Consider the following 27,238-nt stretch of genomic DNA (forward strand, 5'->3'; position numbering starts at 1 on the left):
TTCCAACCACTGAGCAGGCTGGGTTCAGTGGCAACACGCCAGAACACTGGAGTTCAGCACTGCACTGGATACGTCCAGGCTCTGGCAACTCACTGCTCACGCCTCTGAAGCCTTTACTTGCTCTAAAAACCACCGGGCGTATCAGAAACTGACAAGGACAAAATAGCTAAAACAACAAGATTTTCAGCATTTATTGCTGCTCTGCAAGAAATCTTTGTTTTTGGGAATATAAATAAGCACTGTGAGTGAAATGTAACTCTTAAAATTGGCTTCTTGAAAGTCAGCCCTGTTTTGAATTCTTTTTCCGAGACCTACACCAGGACATTTCTTGAGGGCAGATGTCATTTCCAGCCCCACAGATTTGTGAACAGCAAGTGTCCACGTGTGTGTGTTAGTTGCTCAGTCATGTCTGACTCTTTGCAACCACATGGACTGTAGCCCGTCGGATTCCTCTGTCCATAGAATTCTCCAGGCAAGAATATTGGAGTGGGTTGCCATTCCCGTCCCCAGCGGATCTTCCCAACCCAGGAATGGAACCCCAGTCTCCTGCCTTGCAGGAAGATTTTTTTTATCCTCTGAGCCACCAGGGAAGCCCAGGAAGTGTCCATAAGCAAGGGTTTTAAAGTTGTAGTTATGGGAAGTGGCCACAAGGTGGTAGCACTTCTTCACACCCAGGTCTGGTTACCTGGGCATCCAGAGCCTTAAACCAGTTTTCCTGGGTTGTCAAAGAGAGCTGAATATAGGAAAAGAAATGGCCTGAGGCTTGTGTCGCATTCCTTCTTTCCACTGACCTTTCACACCAGGAAGAAATCCCAGCCCCTGCAAAAGGGCTAGGCTGAGGGTGCTGTTGTCCAGAGGTGGGACAACTAATTGAAGGAGGCTGGAGTTGGGAACCGGCCACCAGGACACGGGGAGACTTTTTCAAGCTCTTCCAGCCCAGCGGGTCCACCAATCTGGGTGCACTGGACCTGGAACAGCTTTTACGGGGCTGGCTGAATCTGGACTGTGGTCCCATCTGGGGCAGACTTGGCACCACGGGTGCAAAGGGCTCTTTGGCTCATCCTCCCCAGCTCCTCCAGCCCCATGAGAATTCAACCTTGAGACCAAAGCCTGCTCAGGCCCCAGGGATGTGGCGCCAGCCCAGAGCCCCAAGGCCCGAGGGGATGTGGTAAGCACTGCTTTTTTTTAGATTTACAGTGTTGTGTTTTAGCTGTATAGCAACTTGGTTCAGTTATGCTGTTTTTCAGATCCTTTTCCTGTATAAGATGTTACAGAAAGTTGGGCAGGCTTCTGTGTACTACGCAGTAGGTCCTTTTTGTGTATCTGTTAATCCTAACATCCTAATTCATCACTGCTGCTGCTAAGTCGCTTCAGTCGTGTCCGGCTCTGTACGACCCCATAGACGGCAGCTCACCAGGTTCCCCCGTCCCTGGGATTCTCCAGGCAAGAACACTGGAGTGGGTACCACCCTAATTTCTTCTTTGGGAATCATACGTTTATTTTTTAACTCTGTGAGTCTCTTTGTGTTGCACAGATTAATTCGTTTGAATTTTTAGATTCTAACTGTAAGCAATTTCTTTCTTTCTTTTTTTTTGTAAGCAATTTCATATGATGTTTGTCTTTCTCAGTCAGACTTCCTTCACTAGTTTGATCGTGTCTAGGTCCATCCATGTGGCTACCAATGGCACCATCTCACCCTTTTTTATGGCTGAGTAATATTCCATTGCATACATGTGCCACATCTTCTTTTTCTGTTCGTCTGTCAGTGGACACTGTGGTGGGTTCCATGTCCTGGCTGTTGTAAACAGGGCTGCACTAACCATAGGGGTGCATGAGTCTTTCATAATTCTGGTTTTCTTCGATTATTCACGCAGGAGTGGGGTGGTGGGATCATATGCCAGCTCGGTTTTTAGGTTTTTGAAGAAACTCCATACTGTTCTCCAGAGTGCCTCTTACCAATTTACATTCCAGACAGCAGCTTAGGAGGGTTTTCTGTGTTCCAAGCTATCTCCACATTTACTGTTTCTAGACGTTTTGCTGATGGCCATTCTGACTGGTGTGAAGGGATATCTCCTTGCAGGTCATATTTGCATTTCTCTAATAATAGCCTTGTGGAGCATCTTTTCCACTGTTTTTTTTTTTTTTTTTAATCTTTTCAAGCCATCTGAGTGAAAGGAACCTCTTGAGATTGGCTTTTTGAAAGTTGCCCACGTTTTGATTTTTTTTTGCCCTACCCCAGGTCATTTCTTGAGAAAGAAAGAAAGTGAAGTCGCTCAGTCGTGTCCAACTCTTTGCGACCCCATAGACGGCAGCCCACCAGGCTCCTCTATCCATGGGATTCTCCAGGCAAGAATACTGGAGTGGGTTGCCATTTCCTTCTTCAGTGCATGAAAGTGAAAAGTGAAAGTGAAGTCGCTCAGTCGTGTCCGACTCTTTGCCTCCCCATGGACTGCAGCCTACCAGGCTCCTCCATCCATGGGATTTCCCAGGCAGGAGTACTGGAGTGGGGTGCCATTGCCTTCTCCGATGTCTAGTTTAGAGCATTGCATCTTTTTCATACGTTATTGTTTCAAACAGTAAGAATTAATTTTACATTTTGAAGCAGGCTTCTTGAAAGTCGACCTTGTTTTGACTTTTTTCCCCGTGATCTACCCCAGGGCATTTCTTGAGGGCAGGTGTCATTTGCAGCCCCGCAGGGTTATTGAAGTCAGTGTCCATTAACCTGTTTCAAAGCTGTAGTAAGGAGAACCGGCCACAAGGAGGCAGCACTTCTTCACACCCAGGTCTGGTTACCTGGGCAGCCAGAGCCTCAGAAAAGTCGCGTTCCCTAGTTGTCAAGGAGAGTGGAATGTGCCACAAGAAACTCCCAGCGCTTGTGTTTCATTCCTTCTTCCCGAACCCTTTTACCCCGCGGGGAAATCCCAGCCTCTGAAAAACCGCAGCGCTAAGGGTGCTGTCCTCGGAGGCTGGTGGTAGGAACCCCAGGACATGGGGAGGGACCAGGTGACTTTTCCAAGCTCTTGCAGCTTGAAGAGTTCACCAATCTTTAGGTGCACTGGGCTTCCTGTGGCTTTTAATGAGCCCGCCTGGATCTGGACATTATGGTCTAATAGGTAGGATTCCAGGGACTACAGATCCAAGGGGTGTTGCTTTGCTGGCACACAGCTCCCAGCTCCCTCAGCCCCATGAGAGTCCAGTCTTCAGACCCTAGCCTGCTCAGGGCCCCAAGGCCCTAGAGGAACATGGCAGGCACTGGGGTTTTTAATATTTTATCTTAGATGGAGTAGAATTTTACTATTGAATATGTTTTAGGTATACAGCATCTTGATTCAGTTGTGGATGTGTTTTTTTGACCCTCTTCCCTTATATTACAGTGTTGAGCACAGTTCCCTGTACTATATAATAGGTCCTTCTGGATTATCTGTTTTATGTATATGAGAGCATATATGTTAATCCCAACCTCCTAATTCATCCCTCCTGCCCTAATTTCCTCTTTGGGCATCATATGTTTGTTTTGTGACTCTGTGAGTGTCTTTGTTTTACATATATGAATTTGTTTGGATCAGTTTTCAGATTCCACCTGTAGATGAGCTCATATTTTTATTTCTCAGTGTGATGGACTTCACTGCAGATGATTACGTCTAGGTGCATCCATATGGCTCCCAGTGGTATCGCTGTCGCTCTCTTTTGGCTGAGTAACATTCCGCTGGATACATGTGCCACATCTTTTTCTGATCACCTGTCGATGGATGCTGCACTGTTGGGGTGCATGTGTTTTTTGAAATTTAGTTTTCTCAGATTATACTCCCAGCAGTGGCATGGATCTTTTCCCTGCTTTATTTTCAGTTTTAAAAGAACCTCCACGCTGTTCTCCAGAGCTTAGGAGGGTTCCCTTTGCTCCACCCCGTCTCCACATTTACTGGTTATAGATGTTTTGCTGATGGCCATTCTGACTGGTGTGAGCTGTTACCTTCTTGCAGTTCTGATTTGCATTTTTCTAATGATAGCTTTGTGGAGCACTTTTACCACTGTTTTTTTGTTTTTTCTTTTCAAACAGTGTGATTGAAATTTACATCTTTAAATTGGCTTCTTAAAAGTTGGCCCTATTTGAATTTTTTTTCCCCTGACCTTCCCTGGGGCATTTCTTGAAGGCAGGTGTTATTTCCAGCCCTGTAGGATTTTTGAAGGCAAGTTCAGTTCAGTTGCTCAGTCATATCCAATTCTTTGCGAGTCCATGGACTGCAGCACGCCAGGCTTCCCTGTCTATCACCAACTCCTGGAGCTTGCTCAAACTCATGTCCATCAAGTCGGTGATGCCATCCAACCATCTCATCCTCTGTCGTCCCCTTCTCCTCCTGCCTTCAGTCTTTCCCAGCATCAGGGTCTTTTCCAACGAGTCAGTTCTTTGCATCAGGTGGCCAAAGGATTGGAGCTTCAGCTTCAGCATCATTCCTTCCAATGAATATTCAGAGTCAATTTCCTTTAGGATTGACTGGTTTGATCTCCTTGCAGGCCAAGGGACTCTCAAGAGTCTTCTCGAATACCACAGTTCAAAAGCATTAATTCTTCAGCACTCAGCTTTCTTTGTAGTCCAACTCTCACATCCATACATGACCACTGGAAAAACCATAGCTTTGACTAGACGGACCTTTGTCAGCAAAGTAATGTCTCTGCTTTTTAATATGCTGTCTATGTTGGTCATAGGTTTTCTTCCAAGGAGCAAACGTCTTTTAATTTCATGGCTGCAGTCACCATCTGCAGTGATTTTGGAGCCCCCCAAAATAAAGTCTCTCACCGTTTCCATTGTTTCCCTATTTGTTTGCCATGAAGGGATGGGACCAGATGCCGTGATCTTAGTTTTTTGAATGTTGAGATTTAAGCCAGCTTTTTCACTCTCCTCTTTCACTTTCATCAAGAGGCTCTTTAGTTCCTCTTTGCTTTCTGCCGTAAGGGTGGTGTCATCTGTATATCTGAGGTTATTGATATTTCTCTTGGCAATCTTGATTCTAGCTTGTGCTTTATCCAGCCCAGCATTTCGCATGATGTACTCTGCATATAAGTGAAATAAGCAGGGTGACAATATACAGCCTTGATGTACTCTTTTCCCAATTTGGAACCAGTCTGTGTTCCATGTCTGGTTCTAACTGTTGCTTCTCAACCTGCATACAGATTTCTCAGGAGGCAGGTGAGGTGGTTTGGTATTCCCATCTCTTGAAGAATTTTCCAGTTTGTTGTGATCCATACAGTCAAAGGCTTTGGCGTAGTCCATGAAGCAGAAGTAGATGTTTTTCTGGAACTCTCTTGTTTTTTCTATGATCCAATGGATGTTAGCAATTTGATCTCTGGTTCCTCTGCCTTTTCTAAATCCAGCTTGAATATCTGGAAATTCTCGGTTCACGTACTGTTGAAGCCTGGCTTGGAGAATTTTGACTATTACTTTGCTAGCGTGTGAAATGAGTGCAATTGAGTGGTAGTTTGAACATTCTTTGGCATTCTTTCTTTGGGACTGGAATGAAAACTGACCTTTTCCAGTCCTATGGCCACTGCTGAGATTTCCAGATTTGCTGGCGTATTGAGTGCAGCACTTTCACAGCATCATCTTTTAGGATTTGAAATAGCTTAACTGGAATTCCATCACCTCCAGTAGTTTTTTCGTAGCGATGCTTCCTAAAGCCCACTTGACTTAACAGTGTGCATAAAAGCCCGTTTTAAAGTTGTAGTAATGAGAAATGACCACAAGGAGGCAGCACCACTTCATGTGCAGGTCTGCTCACCCGGGCAGCCAGAGCATCAGCAAAGTCCGTTCTTAGGTTGTCAAGAATGTTGTTTAGGGTGTCCAGCAAATTGGTTCAGTGATGCACACACATAGATGTATTGTGCTTTGGATCCTTTTCCCTTATGGGTTGTTAGAGTGTTTCACAGTTCCCTGTGCTGTACAGTAGGTCCTTTTTTATTTTCTATATTATGTATATGAGAGTGTATCTGTTAATCCTAACCTCCTACTTCATCCCTCCCACTCCAATTTCCCCTTATAGAATCATACACTGGTTCTGAACCTGTGAGTCTCCTTGCGTTACATAGATTATTTGTATCAGTTTTTGGGTTCCAACTGTAAGTGATCTCATACAATATTTGTCTTTCTCAGTCCGAGTTGCTTCACTTAGTATGATCGTGTCTAGGTCCATTCAGGTGGCTGCTAATGGCATCATTTCATCCTTCCTTATGGCTGAGTACTCCTCCATTGTATATATGGGCCACATCATTTTCTGTTCATCTAACGATGGGCACTGCTGTGGCTTCCATTCCTGGGTGTTGTAAGCAGTGCTGCACTGAATGTTGGGATGCACGTGTTTTTTGAAATTCCGTCTTCTCCACTTGTACAGGAGTGGAGTGGCCAAATCATATGCCCACTCTATATTTATTCAGTAGTTTTGAAAGAACTCACGATGTTCTCCGGAGTTCCTGGAGATTTAAATTCACAAGAACTTTGTAGGAGGGTTTCCTTTGCTCCACCCTGTCTCCACATTTACTGTTTGTAGACATTTTCCTGATGACCATTCTGGCTGGTGCAAGTTAATACCTCCTTGCAGTTCTGATTGACATTTGTCTAGTAATAGCCATTTAGAGCATCTTTTTCATACTTTGTTTCAAACAGTATGGGTGAAATTTACATTTTGTAGTGGGCTTCTTGAAAGTCCACCTTGTTTGACTTTTTTTCCTGTGACCTACCCCAGGGCATTTCTCGAGGGCAGGTGTCATTTGCAGCCCCGCAGGGTTATTGAAGGCGAAGTGGCCATAAACCTTGGTTTTAAAGTTGTAGTAATGAGGAACCGCCACAGGCAGCAGCGCTTCCTCACACGTAGGTCTGATCACCTGGAGAGCCAAAACCTCAGGAAAGTCAGTCAATTCCTGGGTTGTCAAGAGAAAAGAAGGTGCCAGGAGAAATGCCCAGGGGCCTGTGTCTCGTTCCTTTACCCCTTCTCCCCACGGACAAATCCCAGCCCCTGCAAAACCACTCTGCTGAGGGTGATGTCGTCCGAGGTTGGTGCTGAGTTCCTTCACCAGGACACGTCCAGGAGACCTGCTGGCTTTTGGAAGCTCTTCCAGACTGAGGGCCCACCAGTCTTTGGATGCTCTGGGCTTCGTGTAGCTTCTGAAGGGCCCGCCTGCATCTGGAGACTGTGGTCCCATCCAGAGGGGACCAGTCCTTACAGGTCCAAGGGGCTCTGCTTTGATGGCATGTAGTCCCCAGCTCCCTCAGCCCCGTGAGAGCCCAGTCTTGAGACCCAAGCCTCTCAGGGTGTAAGGATGTGACACCAGCCTGGGTCCCCATGCCCTGAGGGCAATATGGTGGGCACTGCTTTTTTTTTAAATGTAATTTTAAAAAATTTAAAATAGAACTGAAATAGAACTGACTTATACTACAGTGTTTGTTGGGGTTGTACAGCAAATTGGTTCAGTTATGCACACACGTGGATGTATTGTTTTTCAGATCCTATCCCTGTAGTTTTACAGTGTGTTTCGTGGAGTTCCCTGTGGTGTATAGTAGGTCCCTCTTGATTATCTGTTTTATATATAAAAGAGTGCAACTGTTAATCCTAACCTCCTAATTCATCCCTTCTGCCCTAATTTCCCCTTTGTGATCGTAAGTTTGTTTTACAACTCTGTGAGTCTCTTTGTGTTGCATAAATTAATTAATTCTTATTATTTTCTAGATTCCAAATCTAAGTGATCTCGTATACCATTTGTCTTTCCCAGTCTGACTGACTTCACTTGGTATGATCATGTCTGGGTCTGTCAGTGTGGCCGCCAGTGGCACCATTTCATCCTTTGTATAGCTGAGTAATATTCTGTTGTAAACATGTGACATCTCTTCTTTTTCCATTGATCTTTCGATGGACATTGTGGTGACTTCCCTGTCTTGCCTGTTGTAATCAGAGGTGCACTTGTCTCTTGGAATTCTGGTTTTCTCCAGTTACATGCCCAGGACTGGGGTGGCCCAATCATATGCTAGTTCTATTGTTAGTTTAATGAATTTCCACACTGTTCTCCAGAGTGCCTGATACCCAATTTCCTTTCACAACAACCTGGTTGGAGGATTGTCTTTGCTGCACTCTGCCTCCGCATTTGTTGTCTGTATACAGACCATTTGCTGATGGCCATGCTGATGGCTGTGGGGCGATTCCTCCTTGCATTTTTGATTTGCCTTTCTCTAGTAGTCATATGGATATATGTCACATACATATAGTAGTAGTCATGAGTCTGAGCAAGCTCCGGGAGTTGATGATGGATAGGGAAGCCTGATGTGCTGCAGTCCATGGGGTTGCAAAGACTCAGACATGACTGAGTGACTGAACTGAACTGAGTCATGTGGAGCAGCTTTTCCATTACTTTTTTAAAAACAGTATGAATGAGATTTACCTTTTGAAGTTGGCTTTTTGAAAGTCGGCCCCGTGTTGAATATTTTTTCATAGCCTACTGCAGTACATTTCTTGAAGGTAGGTGTCATTTCCAGTCCTTGCAGGGTTGATGAACGGGAAATGGCCTTAAGTGGGGGTTTTAGAGTTGTAGTTATGGGAAAAGGCCACGAGGCGACAGCACCACTTCACACCCAGATCTGGTTACCTGGGCAGACAGAGCCTTAGGGAGGTCCTGTTCCTGGGTTGTCAAGGAGAGGGGAATGTGCCAGAAGAAACGCCCAGGGTCCAGTGTCTCATTCCTTCTTCCCTTTCACCTTTGCCCCCATGGAGAAATCTCAGCATCTGGAAAACCGCTCTGCTGAGGGAGCACCTCCTCCATAGGTGGGGGCGACTCTCAGGAAGGAGGGTGGAGGTGGGAGCCCAGCACCAGGACATGAGGAAGGGAGACCAGGTGACTTTACGAAGCTCTTCCAGCGCAGGAGGATCCACAGATCTTTGGGTGCCCTGGGCTTCTAGTGGCTTTTTGTGGGCTTGCCTGGCTCTGGAGATTGTGGTCCCATCAAGAGGGGAGTGGGCAGTACAGGTCCAGGGGGTCTCATTTGCTTGCCCGTCCTCCGTCAGACCCATGAGAGTCCAGCCTCCAGACGCAGGCCAGCTCAGGCCCCAGGGATGTGACACCAGCCCAGGTCACGGTGGCCTGACGGGGACTGACTAGTTACTTCTGCCTTGGCCTCTGTGTACCGAGGAACTTACGTCACTTTCACAAATGGATACCACTTTTCCCTGGAGATCCTGTCTACGGCCTGTTCATCCCTGAGGTTGTTGTTTTTTTTTTTCGTCATTGCAGGAGTTCCGTCGGAGGGGCTTGGAGAACGGGCTTGTTGGTGATCTTTTTCTTCCGGAAGCCGTTCTTCACCGGAGAACTGTTCTTCTCCTGAGAGGCTGGCTGACTTCCTGTTCCTGTTTTCTCTCTTCCGCCCACAGTGAACGACCTGAAGAATGCGGCGCCCTGCGCGGTCAGCTACCTGCTCTTTGACCAGAGCGACAAGGTCATGCAGCAGAACCTGGTGTACTATCAGTACCACAGGGACAAGTGGGCGCTGGCGGACGAGCATTTCCAGCCCAGACCGGTGAGCGCCGGCGCACCGGCCATCGCGTTTCCGCTCTCGTCTTTATCCCACTTCCGGGAGACAGCTTGGCATCTGAAGAGAAGGGCTATTACAGAAATAAGGCAATCTCAACTTGCTTCTGTCGCTTTTTTGTCTTTTAACACTTTACCCCTTTGTTCTCTTTTCTAAATCCACAAACTCTCCTGAAATTTCAAGCATTTCAGAAACATTTCAGTTAGGAATTGACACTGCCTCTTGATTTTATGTTTTCTCTGTCTCAAGCTGTGGTAAAGCTGTATGTTTGGCGTATATGCAGCATGTAATTCTTTATTTTTACAAAAATGGGATCCTACATACTGTTTAACAACTTGCTTTGTGTTTTCTAAGAAATTCATCATGAATGCCTCCCTTGTTACTCTCATACTATATATATATATATATATATTTTGTTATTAACAACTCCATGGCAGGGTTGTTTATGGATGGATCATCATTTCATTCTTTTGATGCACACACACAGTTTTGCACGTGCTCAGGGAAACTTGTGGATTATTTATCACTTTCAGAGGATCTTTTCTCATGTGCCCTTAAGTTGTATTTTCACTGAGATTTGTGCCAGCTGTCCTGGTTTGCTGTACATATATCTTCCTTCAACCTCACTGTCAGACAAACACACATACATTTCTCTTTCATTCACTCGGAATTGGCCCCTGTTTTTCAAATTGAGATATAATTCATATAGTTGAAAGTTCATGCATTCAAAATGCACAATTCAGGGGTTTTCATGTATTCACAGCACTGCATGGCTGTTACCACTATTTAATTTTGCATATTTTCATCATCCCCTCACCAGAGAAACCCCAACCCCTCGTTCCCTCTGCATGCCAGTTTTCCTGTTAAATGGTTGGCTGTATACACTGTTCTCTGTTTGTGTCTGAACAGGAAGCAGTCCAGTTCTTTAACGTGACCATGCTCCAGAAAGAGCTGTATGACTTTGCTAAGGAGAATCTCATGGATGACGATGAGGTGAGCTTTCATGTTTAGCACACGACTGACTGAGAGAAAAATATTCCTCACGTCTTTGTGAAAAGTCACTGGGAGGCCCCGTCATTCCTGAAATGAAATCCAGAAGAGGGCTTGGGAAACACGGTTTCTGTGAGTGTTTTAACGCGTCAGTGGACTGACCTGGACAAGAAGGGCTTCTAGGAAACCCAGGCTGAAGCACCACGTTTCCCGGCAGAGTTTGGAGCCATGCTTTAGTCACCCGTCACAGGCGCCGTCCAGGCATCGTTTTTGTTTATTTGTTTATTTATTTATTTGAGGCTGTGCTGGACCTTCGTTGCTGTGTCGGCTTTTCTCTAGTTGTGGTGAGCGGGCTGCTCACTGTGGTGGCCTCTCTCGTTTTGGAGCGGGTTCTAGGACAAGTGGGCTCAGTAGTTGAGGCTCTGGGGCTCTAGATACAGGCTTCATAGTTGTGGTACACGGGCTTAGTTGTTCCATGACATGTGGGATCTTCATGGATCAGGGATCAAACCCATGTCTCTTGCATTGGAAGGTGGATTCGTTACCACTGAGCCACCAGGGAAGCTCCCGGGCATCGTTTTTAAAAAAAATTTGTATTGGAATATAGTTGCTTTACAGTGTTATGTTTCTGCTATATAGCAAAGTGAATCAGCCATATATATACATTTATCCTCTCTTTTTTGGATTTCCTGCCCGTTTAGGTCACCAGAGAGCATTGAGTTCCCTGTGCTATGCAGCTGGTTCTCGTTAGTTACCTATTTTATACATAAGTCTCAATAGTGTATCTATGTCAATCTCAACCTCCCAATTCCTCCCACCTGGCCCTTCCCTCCTTGGTGTCTGTACCTTTGTTCCCTATGTCTGTGTCTCTATTTCTGCTTTGCAAATAGGTTTATCTGTACCATTTCTTAGGTTCCACATACATGAATTAATATACGATATTTGTTTTTTTCTTTCTGACTTACTTCACTTAGTATGAAAATCTCTACGTCCATTCATGTCTCTGCAAATGGCATAATTGCATTTCTTTTTGTGTCTGAGCAACAAGCTTCATTTTTTAACTTTATAAAAACAGTGAGTATTCAATTACTCAGCACTCTGAAGACTCTGGGAAACCCACATACCAATTTTTCTGTCCATTTGTGTGTGTGTGTGTCTTTTTATGAGTTAAGCATTTTATCCTTCTCTGGGATTTTCTTGAAATTCCTGATTAAGTCTTACCCAGCTGATTCCTTTACTGATGGAGACTCTGCTGGTTACGGGGCAGTCATTCTGTGTTGGGGCAGTCTAGTCACAGAAAAGCCGTCATCGGGGTTAGCGTTTGGGCTCCCCAGGTAGCTCAGTGGGTAAAGAACCTGCCTGCCAGTGCAGGAGACGTAAGAGATGCAGGTTCAATCCCTGGGTTGGGAAGATTCCCTAGGGGAGGACATGGCAACCCATTCCAGTATTCTTGCCTGGGGAATCCCATGGACAGAGGAGCTGGAGAGCTACAGTTAGCAAAAAGTCGAACATGACTGGCCGAGCATGCATGCAGGAGTAACATTTAAAGAGACGTGTTTGGAACAGACCATGGAATGCTTTCTGAGACAGCTGAGGACTCACCATCCTTCAGAGTTGGAAGACAGCTGAGGGCTTGTTCTCAGCTGACCCTTCACTTCATAGAAGAGGAACCCCGGGGAGCAGGAAAGTCTGGAAGCTGCTCGGCCAGACCCAGAGCCCTGAGCCTCCATGTCTGCTCTTTCCTCTGCCCCAGTTTTCAGTGAAGCACCTGTAAGTAAAATGTCATCATGAAATTTGTTTTTTGTGGACGAATTAACATGAGTTGGATGGACCACTGCCATGCATTTAGCTGCCCTGAGCCTCAATTCTTTTGTGCAAAATGCAGCTGATGACATTGACCTTGCAGGGTTGGAAGAAGAAGATACCACTTTGGACGTGGAAGTGCTTTGCAGGGTAGGAAGTGACGCACATGCCTTGTGTCTCGTGTTGGGTTCTCTGGAGGCAGATCCTGGGATAAGATCACAAGGATGCTGAAAAGGAAGGAAAACAGGCCAGACACAAACTAGCTTGGCTGCTGTGGTTTAAGAAGTAGAGAAAATTATATTCAGGAAAACGGGGATGGATTGGGTTCCTGATTATTTAAAGGCAAACTACTATTGAGATTTTGGTGTTTATGCTTCCCATTTTTTCCATGTATTTCCGATATGTTAATATATTCACCATAAACCTAATGGTAATTAGACATCAGAGCTTTTCCATTTAACACTGGTAAGAGCAGTTTCCCTTGTTACACTTTTCTAGAACAGAAACCTGGTATGTGAGATACTACTCACGTACCATACAATTTTCCTTTCTAAAGTGTACAACTCAGTGGCTTTTAGCGTATTCATAAAGTTGCACATTCATGCAGCTATCAGATTTGAGAACATTTTCCTCACCCAAATGAAAGCCAAAACCTATTAGTTGTTACTTTACATTCTTTCCCCTCTGTCCACACAGCTTGTGCCCCCAGCCTCTGGCAACTACTAACCTTCTTTCTGTCTCTGAATCTGCCTGTTCTGGATGTTTCCTATGAGTGGAATCAAATGGATTTTGGTTTTTGCGATTAGCTCCTTTCACTGAGTATAATGTTTTCCAAGTTTAGCTACGTTGTAACATGGATCACGTTACATGAAAAAAAAAATCCTTTTCATTGCTGAATAATATTCTACTGTGTGGACATGCCACATGGTGTCTATTCCTTGACTGATGGATGTTTGGGTTGTTTCCACTCTTTGGCTACTTTGAATAATGATACTGTGTACATTTGTGTACAGATTTTTGTTTGGGTAAAAATTTTTGATTCTTTTATACTTAAGAGTGGAATGGCTGGGTCCCATGGTAACTCTGTGTTTGTCTTGTTAAGGAACTGCCAGACTGTTTTCCAGAGTGGCTGAACCATTTTGCATTTCCCACCAGCAATGTAGGAAAGATCTAATCTGCTTCATCTTCATCAACATTTGTAGCGTCTGTCTTTCTTTGTGTGTGTGTCTGTCTGTCTGTTTTACTATAGGTGTGAAGTAGGTGTGACGTGGTACCTCATTGTGGTCGTCATTTGCATTTCCCTATTGACTGATGATGTTGAGCATCTTTTCTCATGCTTACTAACCACTTGTATATTTCTTTGGAGAAGTATTGATTCTATTCAAACCCTTTGCCCACTTTTTTTTAAGAGAGGAATGTTTTTGTTTTCCTTTGCCCATTTTCAAATTGGGCTATTTGTCTTTTCATTGTTGAGTTGTGAGAGTTCTTTATATATTCTGGTTATAAAGTCCCCTGTCACATACATTAATTGCAAACATTTTCTCTCAATCTGTTGGTTATCTTTTCACTTTGCTCTTGAAGCTCAAATGTTTTAGATTTTTATGAAATCCAACTTACCAATTTTTTTCTTGTTACTTTTGGTGTCACATCTAAGAAACTCATCCAGGATCACTAAAATATACTGTGTTTTTTTTTCCTAAAGTTTTTATAGTTTTAACTTTCATTTTTATCTATAATCTACTTTTTGTTAATTTTCCATATGATATGAGGCAGTGGTCCAATTTCATTCTTTTGCATGTGGAAATGCTGTTGTTCCAGCACTATTTATTGAAAAGATTCTCCTTATTCAGTTGTCTGGGTACCTTCAATGGAATTGTTTTCCTTTTTTTTTTTATTTTCTAGTTGTGTGTCTTGTTGGTATATAGACATACTGTTGGTTTTTGTATATTGATAGTGTAATCTTGCAAACTTATTGAACTTGTTTATCAGTTCTAATTTTTTTTTGGTGTGTATATATTCCTCAGAAGTTTCTGTGTGTAAGATTATGTTTATCTGTGAGTAGACCTAGAACAATCACAAGTATTAGAACAAGAAGAGCCCCTTTATGAGACAGTAAAGCTCTTTCATGTCACAGATGAGGAACCAAACTCAGAAAGGTAGCCTGACTTACCGAAAGTCACACAGCTACCTAGTAACCATCTGGTGAACTGACCAGGCTTCTTCCAGGCTTTATAGTTCCTAGGATTCTTGAACTTGGTGCTCTCAAGATAACAGGGCTCCACTGAAGATCCCAGAGTAATTAGGTTATTAATCAAGGCTTTAGAATTGTGAAATAACTTCTAAAGAATGACCTGTTTTTTTAAATTATAGATCAAATGATGGCAAGTCATAATTTGAAATAAACTGTAACTAACACAACAAAATTCTTAGTTAAGCCTTAAAAGTTTCAAAGGACCAAATGCTACCTTGAAACAAAGTATCAGTACAGTCTACTGATATCTGTGGTATTGTTCTTCATAGCTTTCTGGGCTTGAAATGTGTGTAAGAATACCTGGAAGTTTGCACACTGGTTAAAAATTTTGCAGAGGCCCTGTTACCGTTTCAGAAAGTTTATAAACTGCAACAAGATGTTTCAGGTTTCAGGTTCGGATAATTGTTTGCTCTGGGAAAGTCTAAAAGATGTTAACTTTTAAAAACTGCACAGCATTAGAGTTGAGAGTTAAGTTTTGTTGGGGGCAAAATGAGGACTATAACCCGGGCGACAGCATTTCAGATCGCTCTGAGAAACTGCTCTAATGAAGCAAGGGGTCCGGTCATCAGTATAAATGTGATTGTGGTAAAGTGGAAGTACACGCAATCAAAAGCACGTATTCTTCACAGAAGCTTTCTGCTAGTCTTTAGTCACCATGAAGGATTTTAGTGCTTTTCTAGAAATGAAGAGATACAAGAATTGGGCTCATAAAATTGGCTCATAAAATCTTAAGTATCTGAAGCCCTGGTCTGCCGGTCTTTCCCAGAGTACAGAGTGCTTCATTTCTGCTCTCTGCCCTGAACTCCTTTCAGGGAGTGTTGAAGGTCAGTAGCTGTAGCAGCACCTGAGTTAATCCTTGTGGTGGTAGGTGGTGAGTGCCCATTTGTAATTGACAAAGAAATAGATTAGAATTTGCTGGAGTGACTGACTGAGGGAGCGCTTTTGGGAAAGGAGCTGAGGGGCAAAGGAGGAGCTATGCAGGTCAGCCTGGGCTGACCCCAGGGCAGGGGAACTGGGCCTTTTTGGTCATTCACTCTTTCTCTGCAGTAAAGGGCTTGGGTGGGGGGGTGGTCAAGTGTGTTGTGGGAGAGAAACCAATGCAAATAAGATCAGAAAGTGCGTGGCAGCTTCAGCTACAGCAGCAGTAACACGTGTCCACGCAGTCGGCCATCCTTCCTGTAGCACGTTTATGGAGACCTGTGTGTGCCAGGCTCTGGGAAAGCACCTGAGCCCAGATGCTGGTCCTTGGAAAAGCTCATGGTCTGGTAATCAAGGCAGAAGGGCCACAGACAGAAGGTCTCCCTCTGGTGTAACTGCTGATGGGAGGCAGGTAGGGGTAAGGGAGGGATGCACAGAGAAGGGGGCGCTAAGCAGGATCTTTCAGAGGGTGCTGGGCCCCCCGCTTCACACACCATCTGTGGGGGTCTCGGAGCACTTGACGCCAAGTTCACATGACGTGGAAGCCATGTCTCCCCCAGAAGAAGTAAGGTCCTCTGGGCCCGAGGGCAGCAGGGAAAAGGCTGCTCCAGTCCCGAGGGCGGGTGGCAGTGGCCTCTTGGAAACAGTCTCTGTTCACCAACACTTTGAAGGTCAGGTAGCTGCCTAACGGAGGTGTCCTGTTTCTCTTGCAGGGAGAGGTCCTGGAATACGTGGATGACCTGCTGGAGTTGGAGGAGACCAGCTAGCCCCAGAAGCCAGAGAGCTGTTCCTTCCATGTTCAGAAAACACGATTCTTTGTCTTCCTTTTCCTAATAGTCCAGGCTGTTGATACCTCAGAGCCTTCTCTTCTCTCTGTGAAGTGAAAGGGAGGCCCCCGTCTCTCGCTACAGCTAACAAGGGGTGAGCCTGCATTCCCGTGCCCACAGCTGCCTCCCCCAACTTTCACACCTGCCCCTCTATCTTCATACCCGCCTCTCCATCTTCACTCCCGCCTCCCCATGACCACACTTGCCTCTCCATCTTCACACCTGCCTTCTCCATTTTTATACCTGCCTTTCTCACCATTTTGGTTAGAAGGAAAGTTTTCCATGGAATTTTCTCCCCCCAGAAAATCAGTATTATTTTTTAAATAAGAGAAATACTCCTGAAAGATGGTAATTATAAAAACCTACTCTGGCCTTTCTGCTTTCCCCCATTTTGGTTTCCTTTCTCCCCATCCCCTGATCCAGCAAAGATGGTGGGGACAAAGGCTAAGCTTCTCTTCAGAACGGTCTGCGCACCATCTGACCTGCATCATTGCTGGCACCCGTTGAGAACAGAGTTGGGGCAACAGCGTGGAGAACAGACCTGTGACTTTTGCCTAATGCTTTCGCGTGTCCAAAGTCTTCCAGTGGCCGGTCGCTCCCCTTTGAGGACAGTGCTCAGCCGTTAGTCTCAGAGTTGGAAATGGAAGGAAGGAGAGGGAGTCTAGTTTCATTGACTCTTTGACAAATATTTACTGAGCACCCACTACGTGCTAGCCCTCGATCTGGGCGCTGGAGACACTGCACAGCAAAACAGAAAGAAAAAAAACAACCCTGTCCTCACAGAGCCTGCATTCTACAGGGAAAGACAGACAACAGGTGAACAAGAATAAATACATACAAAGCCTCGGAGGGTGATCATTGCTATGGAGAAAAATAAAGCAGTGAGGGGTAAGGAAGCTTGCAGATGAGGCTGTAGGGTTGTTTGTTTCATTAATTTTTTGGTGGTGCCGTATGTGGGATCTTTGTTCCCCAACCAGGGATCACACCCCTGGCATTAGAAGTGTGGTGTCTTAACCAGTGAACCCCCAGGGAAGTCCCAAGGCTGCGGTGTTTTGTTTTAATTTATTTTAATTGGAGGATCATTTCTTTACAATATTGTGGTGGTGTTTGCCATCCATCGACGTGAATCACCCATGGGTGCACATGTGTCCTCCCATCCTGAACCCCCCTCCTGCCTCCCTCCCCACCCCATCCCTCTGGGTCGACCCAGGCTTTTCGTGCCCTGCTGGGGTTTTAAATAGGGTGGTCAGGGAAGCTGTCACGGAGAGCATGACAGCAGAGCAGAAACCTGGGGAGGTGGGTCTCAGGACAGAACCTTCCAGGCAGAGCAGGCTGCATGTGCGGCGCCCAGCGGCAGGGATGTGCTTGTGCCGTCAGGGGACAGCGCAGAGCCCTGGGGATGCGTGGGCCCAGGGCAGAGTGGAAGGTGGTGTTAAATGTGTGGCTGGGAAGGGGCATGGCTCAGCCTTGACAGACAATGTAAGTAAGGCCCTCGGCGTCTGCTCTGAGTTGGGTGGGAGCCGTGCAGCAGGGCAGAGCCTGGGCTCCCTGGCATTTTACAGGGAGCTTGCCTGCTGCTGTACCGTGAGAAACCTGGAAGCACTCAAGCGGAGAATCGGGAATGTCAATCCGGGGATGGCTACAGAGATCCAGGCAGGGGGATGAAGGCGCGATGCTGCGCATAGCAGCGGGGGATGGTGAGAAGTGGTCCCATCATGGATTTGAAAGCAGGGCCAATCACAGGTTGCTGTAGAGCATTAGAGAAAAGAGAGGGGCTGGTGGCGACCTGAAGGTTTGGGGCCTGATGCGCAGAAAGGATTGAGTTGCCATTGACTGAGATGGGGAGCCGGGTGGTTGGTGAGTCGGGCGTTCGGTGCCTGCAGCCATCTGAGGCTGGGATGCCGAGTTCAGGCTGCAAATATGATTTTGAGAGTTTTCTCAGGTCAGGTGGTTGACAGAGCCTGAGTCAGGGATCCGGTGGGGAGGGGTACCAGGGTGGGGCTATAAAGCAGAGTGGGGGCCCTCGAGCATGGACACCCTTCCCCAGGATCCCATCAGGGGAGGCTCTGGGCCCACAGACGCTTGACCGTCCTCCAGGCTCCAGGCTTCAGCTCTCTGCAGCTGCGTGAGGACCAGCAAGGAGGCCTGACTCTCTCCACTTCTGTGTTCCCCCAGGGCCTCCCTCTGGTCCTCCTCAGATTCCGGAGGGCTTTCTGGGGGTGAGCATGTCTCCACAGGGTTTCCTGGTGTGGGCAGAGGTTTGGGTTCACTATCTGAAAGTCACTCAGTCATGTCCAACTCTTTTGTGACCCCATGGATTACAGCCCTCCAGCTTCCTCTGTCCATGGAATTCTGCAGGCCAGAGTACCTGAGTGGGTAGCCATTCTCTTCTCCACGGGATCTTCCCGACCCAGGGATTGAACCCAGGTCTCCCGGATTGCAGGCGGTATCTGAGGTTGGCTTCTTTCCACCGGGCTGAAAGCCCCTCCCACCCCCATCCTGGGACAGTGGGATCAATACTATCAGCCTTTGCTTTGATTGAAGGCTGTGGAACCAAGTTACTAAGTTTTTATTTTAAAAGAAACCAAACCAATTTTTTGAAAAAAAGGAAAAGGTGGGCCAGTTCTTCCAAATGTAACATGAAAGCCCAGCTGCACTCAGCAACCTCAGCCCAGTACCTCCCTGAGTGGGTTTTCTTGGAAGAGCCTAGAAGAATCCTGGATTGAGACCTCGTGGGCTCAGCATTCGTCTGGCCAGCCATTTGGGGGGAAAAAAAGAAGCACATTTGTAAGCTGTGTGGGAGTTTCCAGACCAAGGCTAAGATGTCTGGCTTGCTGTCTGACCCACCTGCACTCAGCCCAGTGGGTACCAGTTAGGTCTCTGCCCACGGAGGCTGCCCACCATGGGGCAATGGAGTCTGTCCATCCCCAAGGCCTTTCAGGCAGCCCAAGCAAGGACCCCCCTGGGGAGGGTCTAAAGGCACCCCCTGCACCCATGTTAATGTTCAGATTTTTGGTTAGCGGGGAAGGATGGGGGGTGGGGGGAGGTTTGGGTGTACACAAAAAATTAAAAGCAACTAATGGAAATGTCGCACATACCAGCGTATTCAGCGCAGTAACGTCTTTCTGAGTTTGAGGCTTTCTAATTACTGCCACCGACCTGTCAGGCTCACCTCTGGGGTCCAGAACCCCTGAGGCCATCACCCACAGAGGCCACCTTAGGAAATGTTGCTTTTAGGAGTCCTTACTAAGGGAATTTTAAGAGTACAAAAATTTTATTGAACCAAACTCAGCAGCAAACAGAAAATGATTTGTTCGATTGTCAGTGGGAAAGGGTTTATTATGACTGCCGGTGGAATCAACAGTGGCCCGTTTCTGCCAACATGGATGGAAATAACGTTTTTAAGTTTTAAATGTGAGCTGTAAACCTAAGCTACTTCGGTTTAAAAAAAAAAAAATTCAATACTTAAACTGTGGGGAGAAGGTGGACTGGAGCCAGAAAAAACATTCTCATTTAATAGTGTTTGCCCATGGAACGGCAACAGTTTGTAGCGAGGCTCCGCGCAAAACCCACAACTAATCCTTCATCGCAGCTGTCCCAGCTCCTGACCATCTGCCATCCCCCAAACAGCGACTTCTTTTTTTCTGGGGACTCCAGGCTTGAATGACCTAGTGTGGAGAGTTTAAACTGCATACAAGGAGAGGGAGAGGGGTGGGAAGGGAAGGGACCTTAAGCAAGCCTCGGCCAAAGGTTTTGTGCAAGGACTTCCTGTGCCCGCTGCCCTGTCCCCGGGGCCTCTCCTCGAGGGATCCCACCAGGACAGCCCAGCTTCGTCCTCACTGACCCTCTCCTCCTCAGAAACCCGAGTCTGGAGCGGCAGTGGTCTGCACTGTTGCAGCATCTTCCCCGAGGCGGGCCTCAGACTCAAGAATCCCCCCACTCTACCTCCCAGATCTGGCTTGGGTGTCTTGTTGAGTGAGTGAGCTGGCTGGCTATCTTCTTGGAGCTGATAGAGTAAGATCATGGTGCCTCCTTTTGCAAGAAAAAGAGTGGGAGGAAATGAAGCAATTTCTTTTTTTTTTGTCTGTTTATTTTTCATTGATTAAAAAAAATTTTTAATTTTGTAAGGGATACATCCGATTAACAATATTGTGACAGTTTCAGGTGAACAGAGAAGGGACCCAGCCGTAAATGCATGTGTACCCATTCTCCCCAAAACTCCCCTCGCACCCAGGCTGCCACACTGAAGCAGTTTCTCACTTGTACCCACAGATCCAAGATGGCCCGCTGTAGAGTTGTGGTCCACAGGCCACACTGAAACGTTGTCACAGATGTCTTTTCCATTTCCCTCCTGGGATCAGGGCAGTGGGTATGGTCTCACTCTTTGGAAAATGGTTGGAAACAAAACTTTTTTAAAGAAATCACATTAAATGTTTTACGTTGCTTATTCTTGACTATTTTCTTTCTCTGTCCAGTGGTGGGACTGTCCTAACCACACCCAGTCCTTCTAGGACACGTGGTAAGTGGTGTTTTGTTTTTGTTTGTGTTTATTTTTTGCCACACTGAGCTGCTTGTGGGATCTTAGGGTCTTAGTTCCCCCACCAGGGATCGAAACTCTGCCCTAGGCAACAAAAGTGCAGAGTCCTAACCACTGGACCACCGGGGAATTCCTAGGACGTGTCTCATGAGCTACTTTCTCAGGTCTGGGAGGTTTCTGACGTGCATCTACGGAAGCAGAGTCCTCACCCCAAAGACTGTTGACTGACAGAGAGGGCGGTGGTCCTTACCCACCCGGATCCTTCAGGAGATGCAGGCTTATTCCTCCCCCCAAGTAAGGCTCTCTTTCAGATACCTGGGATCCCACGAAGGGATAACATTGGGAATCTAGGGCTTGCTTTGGATCCAGTGAGCTGGGCCCTTGGTGCCACGGTCTGAGAAGTAACAAAGTATTTACTGTTTCAAACAAGGACCAATCCAAGCATGACAGCCAACAGCTACCGTGCTCCATGCCTGTCACCCAAGGACAAGCGAGGAGAAAGAGAAGTGTAGAAGGAGGCAGGTGGGAAGAGTAAGGAGCCAGTTAGGGCAAAAGCAGACTCTCTGCACAGAGAACTCACACATCAGCTACTGGAAGAGGAGGGGGAGGACAGGGGGATTCTGTTGATGTCAGCCCAAGAATTCCGGAGGATACAGTGGAAAAGTTTGGGTCGAGCAGGAATGGGGGGAGTAGGAAGTAAGAGCTTACCCATCAGTGGACGTCTTAGGTCCAGATCACTTTTTAAAAGTTATTATTAGCAAATATTTTTAAATTTTTGGTTGTGCTGGGTCTTCGTTGCTGCAGCAAGCGGAGGCGTCTTCATTGCAGTGTGTGGGCTTTTCTCATTCCTGACCATGGACTCTAGAGCGTGCGGGCTTCAGTTATAGTGGTGCAGGGGCTTAAGTTGTTGCGGGGCATGTGGGATCTTCCTGGGCCAGGAATTGAACCCATGTGTCTCCCACCATTGGCAGGCAGATTCTTATCCACTTGACCACCGGGTAAGTCCAGGTCCAGATCTCTTGAAGCAAAGCCTTGTGTGAGTGATGGAGTGATCTCAGGAGAAGGGGAGCAGGAGGGAGCTGGCAAGCGTGTGGTCACTGGAGACCAGCCTCTGCCTGATCTCACGGGAGCTCTCCCACCTGGAGGCAAAGAGGCTGACCTTCCGTGTGACCATGTCCATTAGTCACTGGCTCCACACAGGCTGCCCAGCCAGTGGGAGTGGGGCCTAACTCCTGGGTGAGGGAACTCCCGTTAGGCTGAGGACAATTCTCTGGATGACAAGGGTATGAGTATGCTCTAGAGCACAGGCTTAATTGCCTCATGGCATGTGGGATCTTCCCGAACCAGGGATCAAACCCATGTCCCCTGCATTGGCAGGCAGATTCTTAACCACTGGGCCACCAGGGAAGTCCTGGATTCTGCATTTCTAACAAGCTCCTAAGTGGTATCTCTACTGCTGGCCTGGGAACCACACTTTGAGTAGCAAGCTCCTGGGCTTTTTGTTGTACTGAGAAGCATGGTCTCTGGTTGGTGTTAGGAAGATGGAAGAGGGGGTAGGAGCTCAGCGGATGCCCTAAAATCCTGCTGCAGGAAGTCAGGTGGCTGAAAATTAGGCTTAGAAAAGCTGGTCTTAGATCCAGCAAGTATTAAGACATTACTTTCAAGATTACTAGAGAGTCCTTTAAAAAAAAAAAAATTATTGTGAGAGCTGAAGAATTGATGCTCTTGAACTGTGGTGTTGGAGAAGACTCTTGAGAGTCCCTTGGACTGCAAGGAGATCAAACCAGTCAATCCTGAAGGAAATCAGTCCTGGATATTTATTGGAAGAACTGATGCTGAAGCTGAAGCTCCAGTCCTTTGGATACCTGATGCAAAGAGCTGACTCACTGGAAAACACTCTGATGCTGGGAAAGATTGAGGGCAGAAGGAGAGGGAGACAGATGATGAGATGGTTGCATGGCATCAGTGACTCAATGGGCATGAATTTGAGCAAACTGGGAGATAGTGAAGGACAGGGAAGTCTAGCATACTGCAGTTCATGGGGTCGCAAAGAGTCAGACTCGACTTAGCGACTGAACAACAACTTTGATGTAACCCAGATATAAAATACACTAGGTAACTATTTGGGGAAATAATTATTTATTTTAAATATCTCAGAAGCTTTGTGTTAATGGATCCTCGCCCATCCCCCACCCCCAAGTTTTCATGAACATTCAACATTTAGCAACCTCAAAACATGCATAATGATATACAATTGAAGTTTACGCTGTTTTAATCATTCCCTTTCTACGTGCATTTTTACATTAATTTAGATGAAACCAAATCAATAAATGGGCTTCCCAGGTGGCTTAGCAGTCAAGAAGCTGCCTACCAACGCATGAGCCCCAGGAGATGCAGGTTTGATCCCTGGGTTGGGAAGATCCCCAGGAGGAGGAAATGGCAACCCACTCCAAGACTCTAGGGCCAGGAGAATCCCATGGACGGAGGAGCCTAGTGGGCTACGCCCATATGGTCGCAAAGAGTCGGACATGACTGAGCACGCACACAGGCGGCTGGGCCGCCTTCATCCAGGGTGGAATCAGAGGCCTTGCATCTCCAGCAAGTTCCCAGGTGATATCTATGCTGCTGGTCTGAGGACTGCTGTCATAAGTGAGACGAGCTGAGTCACCATAAGATGCCCGGGACGCCATGAACTGGATGCTCACCAGCCGGGGGAGCCTGCGATGCACTTAGGCTGTTTCCGGACAGCTCACAGTCGTCACGACAGGGTAAAGACTAGGTCGGCACAGATGACTTCATATTCCTTTGTAATTCTTCTGCTTCTCCATCAAGTAGGTACCCATGCTTGATATCCTAGTCCTTGGCCCTCTTTAAACATTTTTTCCCTCCTAGGTCATTCTTTCTTCCTGGCGTTCAGAGAAATGGTTAATCCTGAGAGAGGAAGCCGAGGACTGAGTTTTGTTAGTCCTGGCAAAAACTCTAAGACATTCCTAGGCACAGACGGGTCAAGGACAACCAGGCCACTGCTTCTGAGAGGAAACGGTGCTTACCGGTACAAAGCTAACCTTGTTTTAAAAAAAAAGATGGACTCACAGGACAGAGGGGACAGGGGGATGTGTGTCCCCGCCCTCCCCGCAACAAATGTCAGTTGTAAATTCTTTCCAATTGCAACAAACAATTTTGAAAAAATCTCAGCGCTTCTAGGCTGTGTCCTGGATCTTGGCTCATTTGCCCTCAGCAACATCGCACCGTTGGAAGGAAATAACTCATTGTTTTTCTTCCCTCTCCCACTCCCAACAATTAAATACCTGATCCAAAATAACGTTGCTCTCAAATACTCTGTCATGCCTATTTCAAAAATTTCAGGTTGCAGACTCATTTCTTTCTTTAAAAAAAAAAAGAAGAAGAAGACAATAGTATGATGAAGAGGTGAATTTTGACCTCTGGCTGGAATTAGGGCCAAAGCACAGGTCTGGGATTAGGGCAACAGGGCCCAGGACAGGTGGTCCAGGGGCTGCTGACGTGTCCTGACCTCGCCCAAGCCTCCCTGCCCTGCCAGCTGCTTCTAGACCCACTGCTCAGCCTAGAAAACGAAGACCTGAGAGAAGGAAGAGCAGCCCTACTCCCCCGTTTCATGCGCTAGTGAAATGTCAGCGGTTCTCACTTGATGTGTCACCGTTTATTTTCCTATCAAGGGGCTTTGGGGGAACCCCCCACCCCCAGGCGGCTAGACCTTCTCCATCTCGATCTGCTGATGGTAGTGCCGAGCCTGCCGCTGGCCAACGTTCAGCTTGTACACGGAGCTCTTGTGCTGGCAACTTCGGTAGCCCCACACACCCCCCACGCCTGCCAGGAACAGCAGCAGGCACAGAACTGTGACGATCGTGGCAATGATGGGGCCTCTGCCGAGGCTGGGACACTTGCCCCCGGCGCAGGGCTCCAAGGTTGGGAGAAGCTCCTCGCTTGCACCCGGGCCGGGGACTTCCTGTCCCAGGAAGTCCTCCGACAGCAGGTATGGGAAGGTATCCTGGACAGCAGGGGCAGTGGTCTCCAGTGGGGTCTGGGTGGCCGCCGCGACAGTGGAGGGAGTAAGGTTGGGCGTCTTCTGGACGGTGGTTGTCTCGGTCTTCAGGGTAGAGCTGGTGAGTTCATAGGGCAGGGTGGACGAGGGAGGCTTCTCTGTGGCATATCTCCAGGGAACGGTTGACTGATTTCCCGTCAAGTCACCAGCCCCTTTGCTGGGACCCTCAGTTTCAGACACATTCGTGGGTCTGAGAGCCAAAGCTTCTCCATCTAGCGTTTGAGATGGAAGAAGTGAAGTCACGTCCTCACTGGGTGTGAGGGTGGTGCCCCTGGACCGCTTCCTTTCCGCAAGGGCAGGCTGGCTGGGCGTAATCAGCATGCTTTCCTCCAGCCCTACTGATCCATCCCCTTTGTCCTCCTCTTCCTCGTCTTCCTCCGCTCCTGCCTCTGTCTGCCTCCAGGCCCCATCAGTCACAGGGTAGCCATCTAACCAGGACTCATCGCTGCTGCTCACCATGGCGTCACCGGCCCTGCTGTCATTCCTGCCCACAGAGGGCCCCGAGGGGCCATCAGTGCTGTGGTAGATGACCTTGGTTTCTGGCTCCCCTGGGGCCAACGTGCTGTCCCTGTGGTGGTCACCAGCAGGAAGGTGCTTTTTGGCATCTTCATCCATCGCCTTTTCCCATTCAGGCTTGTGGAAGGTCCCAGCAGGAGACCAGAGCATGTCCTTCCCGCTGCCTTGGGATCCCGGAAGCTCTGTGGGGACAGGGCTCCCAGCGCCCAGCAGGCCTGTGGTTGGCACAAAGGATGTATCCTGGGCTCTGTCTTCGCTTGCCACAGGCATAGAGACCAGACGGTCCTGTTTTGGAGCCTCCTCAGAGGGTTCTCCCTGACTCCTGTCCTCCTCTGCCTCTGTGTGGGAGTCCTCCATGAGCTCTCTGAATGACACGGATCTATCATCAGGAAAATTATCTTCATAGTCAATATGTACCTCTGCCTCATCTGGAAGGAAAGAGGGAAAGCCTCATGAGGTCCAAGGCACAGAGCCAGCATGGAACACAGGGAATAAAAAGCACAGGGGCTGGAACAAATGCAATGAAACTGTTATTCTTAGATGCTATGACTGTGTCACACAGATAAACCCAAAGAACCTACATACAAACTGTTACACTTAACAGATGAGTTTATCAAGGACACTGGTTCTACAGGCAACATAAAACACCAACTGTGTCTCCATATACCAGCAATAAACAGAAAAAAATGTAAAAGATACTGTTTGCCATAGCATGTGTGTGCTCAATCTTTTAGTCGTGTCCGACCCTTTGCGACCCCATGGACTGTAGTCCACCAGGCTCCTCTGTCCATGGAATTTTCCAGGCAAGAATAGTGGAGTGGGTTGCCATTTTCTGTTCCAGGGGATCATCTCGGCATTAGCAGGCAGACTCTTTCCCACTGTGCCACCCAGGAAGCCTGACTGTCATTGCATAACCAGCCTCCCCAAATTCCAAGGAATAAATCTAACAAAAGATGTGTAAGATTTGTACATGGAATGGTACAAAGTATTTCTGAGCAAAATTAAAAGATGACTTAAGTAGTGAATGGCTATAATGGAAGTTTAATTGTTAAGCTGTCAATCTGTCCAAATTAATCATTTGAAAAGACCCTGATGCTGGGAAAGATTGAGGGCAGGAGGAGAAGGGGACGACAGAGGATGAGATGGTTGGATGGCATCACCGACTCAATGGACATGGGTTTGGGTAGACTCTGGCAGTTGGTGATGGACAGGGAGGCCTGGCGTGCTGCAGTTCATGGGGTCGCAAAGAGTCGGATACGACTGAGCGACTGAACTGAACTGAAACTGAATAAAAATCTCAGATATTGACAAGCTGATGCTAAAATTTATGTAAATGCAAAGGGCCAAGAAGAGACAAGGGAAAAAGAAGAGAAATGCTGTAGCAGGGATGCTACAAGATTTTAAGATTTACTATAAAACTGGAGTACTTTCAAAGACTCTGTTTGGTATTGGCACAAAGATAGACAATCAAGTTACACTAACTTTAAGAACTTCTGTTCATCAAAAGCCACCATGAAGAGCATTCAAATGCATGCCACAGATTTGAAAATAACTGCAGCACATATAACCTCTGGAGGGTTCCAGAAAAGGTATTGGGTCTTCCCTGGTGGTCCCGTTTAAGCCTCCAAATTTCCACTACAGGGGGCACAGGTTTGTTCCCTGGCTGGAGAACTAAGATCCCGCATGCCATGCAGCATGGTTAAAAAATATATATATATAAATAATCATTATACACGTGTGAAGATGCTTAACC

General features: G+C 47.0%; 2 protein-coding genes across 3 annotated transcripts in view; one reads left to right on the forward strand and one right to left on the reverse strand.

The window, feature by feature from the left end:
* CRTAP (cartilage associated protein) overlaps window positions 1–17,254 on the forward strand; it is a 33,522-nt gene extending 16,268 nt beyond the window's left edge. Inside the window, exons 5-7 of one of the 2 annotated variants that reach the window (NM_001206045.1) lie at window positions 9,405–9,550; window positions 10,472–10,555; window positions 16,238–17,128. In NM_001206045.1, the coding sequence (NP_001192974.1) occupies window positions 9,405–9,550; window positions 10,472–10,555; window positions 16,238–16,291 (284 nt within the window). In that variant the 3' untranslated portion in view covers window positions 16,292–17,128. Of the gene's footprint in view, window positions 1–9,404; window positions 9,551–10,471; window positions 10,556–16,237 lie in introns of both variants that reach the window. The other variant, XM_059879819.1, reaches the window with a different exon arrangement.
* Window positions 17,255–23,010: 5,756 nt separating this feature from the next.
* Window positions 23,011–27,238, reverse strand: part of SUSD5 (sushi domain containing 5) — a 43,743-nt gene continuing 39,515 nt past the window's right edge. The window contains exon 5 of the mRNA XM_024983199.2: window positions 23,011–25,913. Coding sequence (XP_024838967.1) covers window positions 24,616–25,913 — 1,298 coding nt within the window. The 3' untranslated portion in view covers window positions 23,011–24,615. The remainder of the gene's footprint in view (window positions 25,914–27,238) is intronic.

The sequence above is a fragment of the Bos taurus genome, chromosome 22 (assembly GCF_002263795.3).
Source record: "Bos taurus isolate L1 Dominette 01449 registration number 42190680 breed Hereford chromosome 22, ARS-UCD2.0, whole genome shotgun sequence".
NCBI lineage: Eukaryota > Metazoa > Chordata > Mammalia > Artiodactyla > Bovidae > Bos > Bos taurus.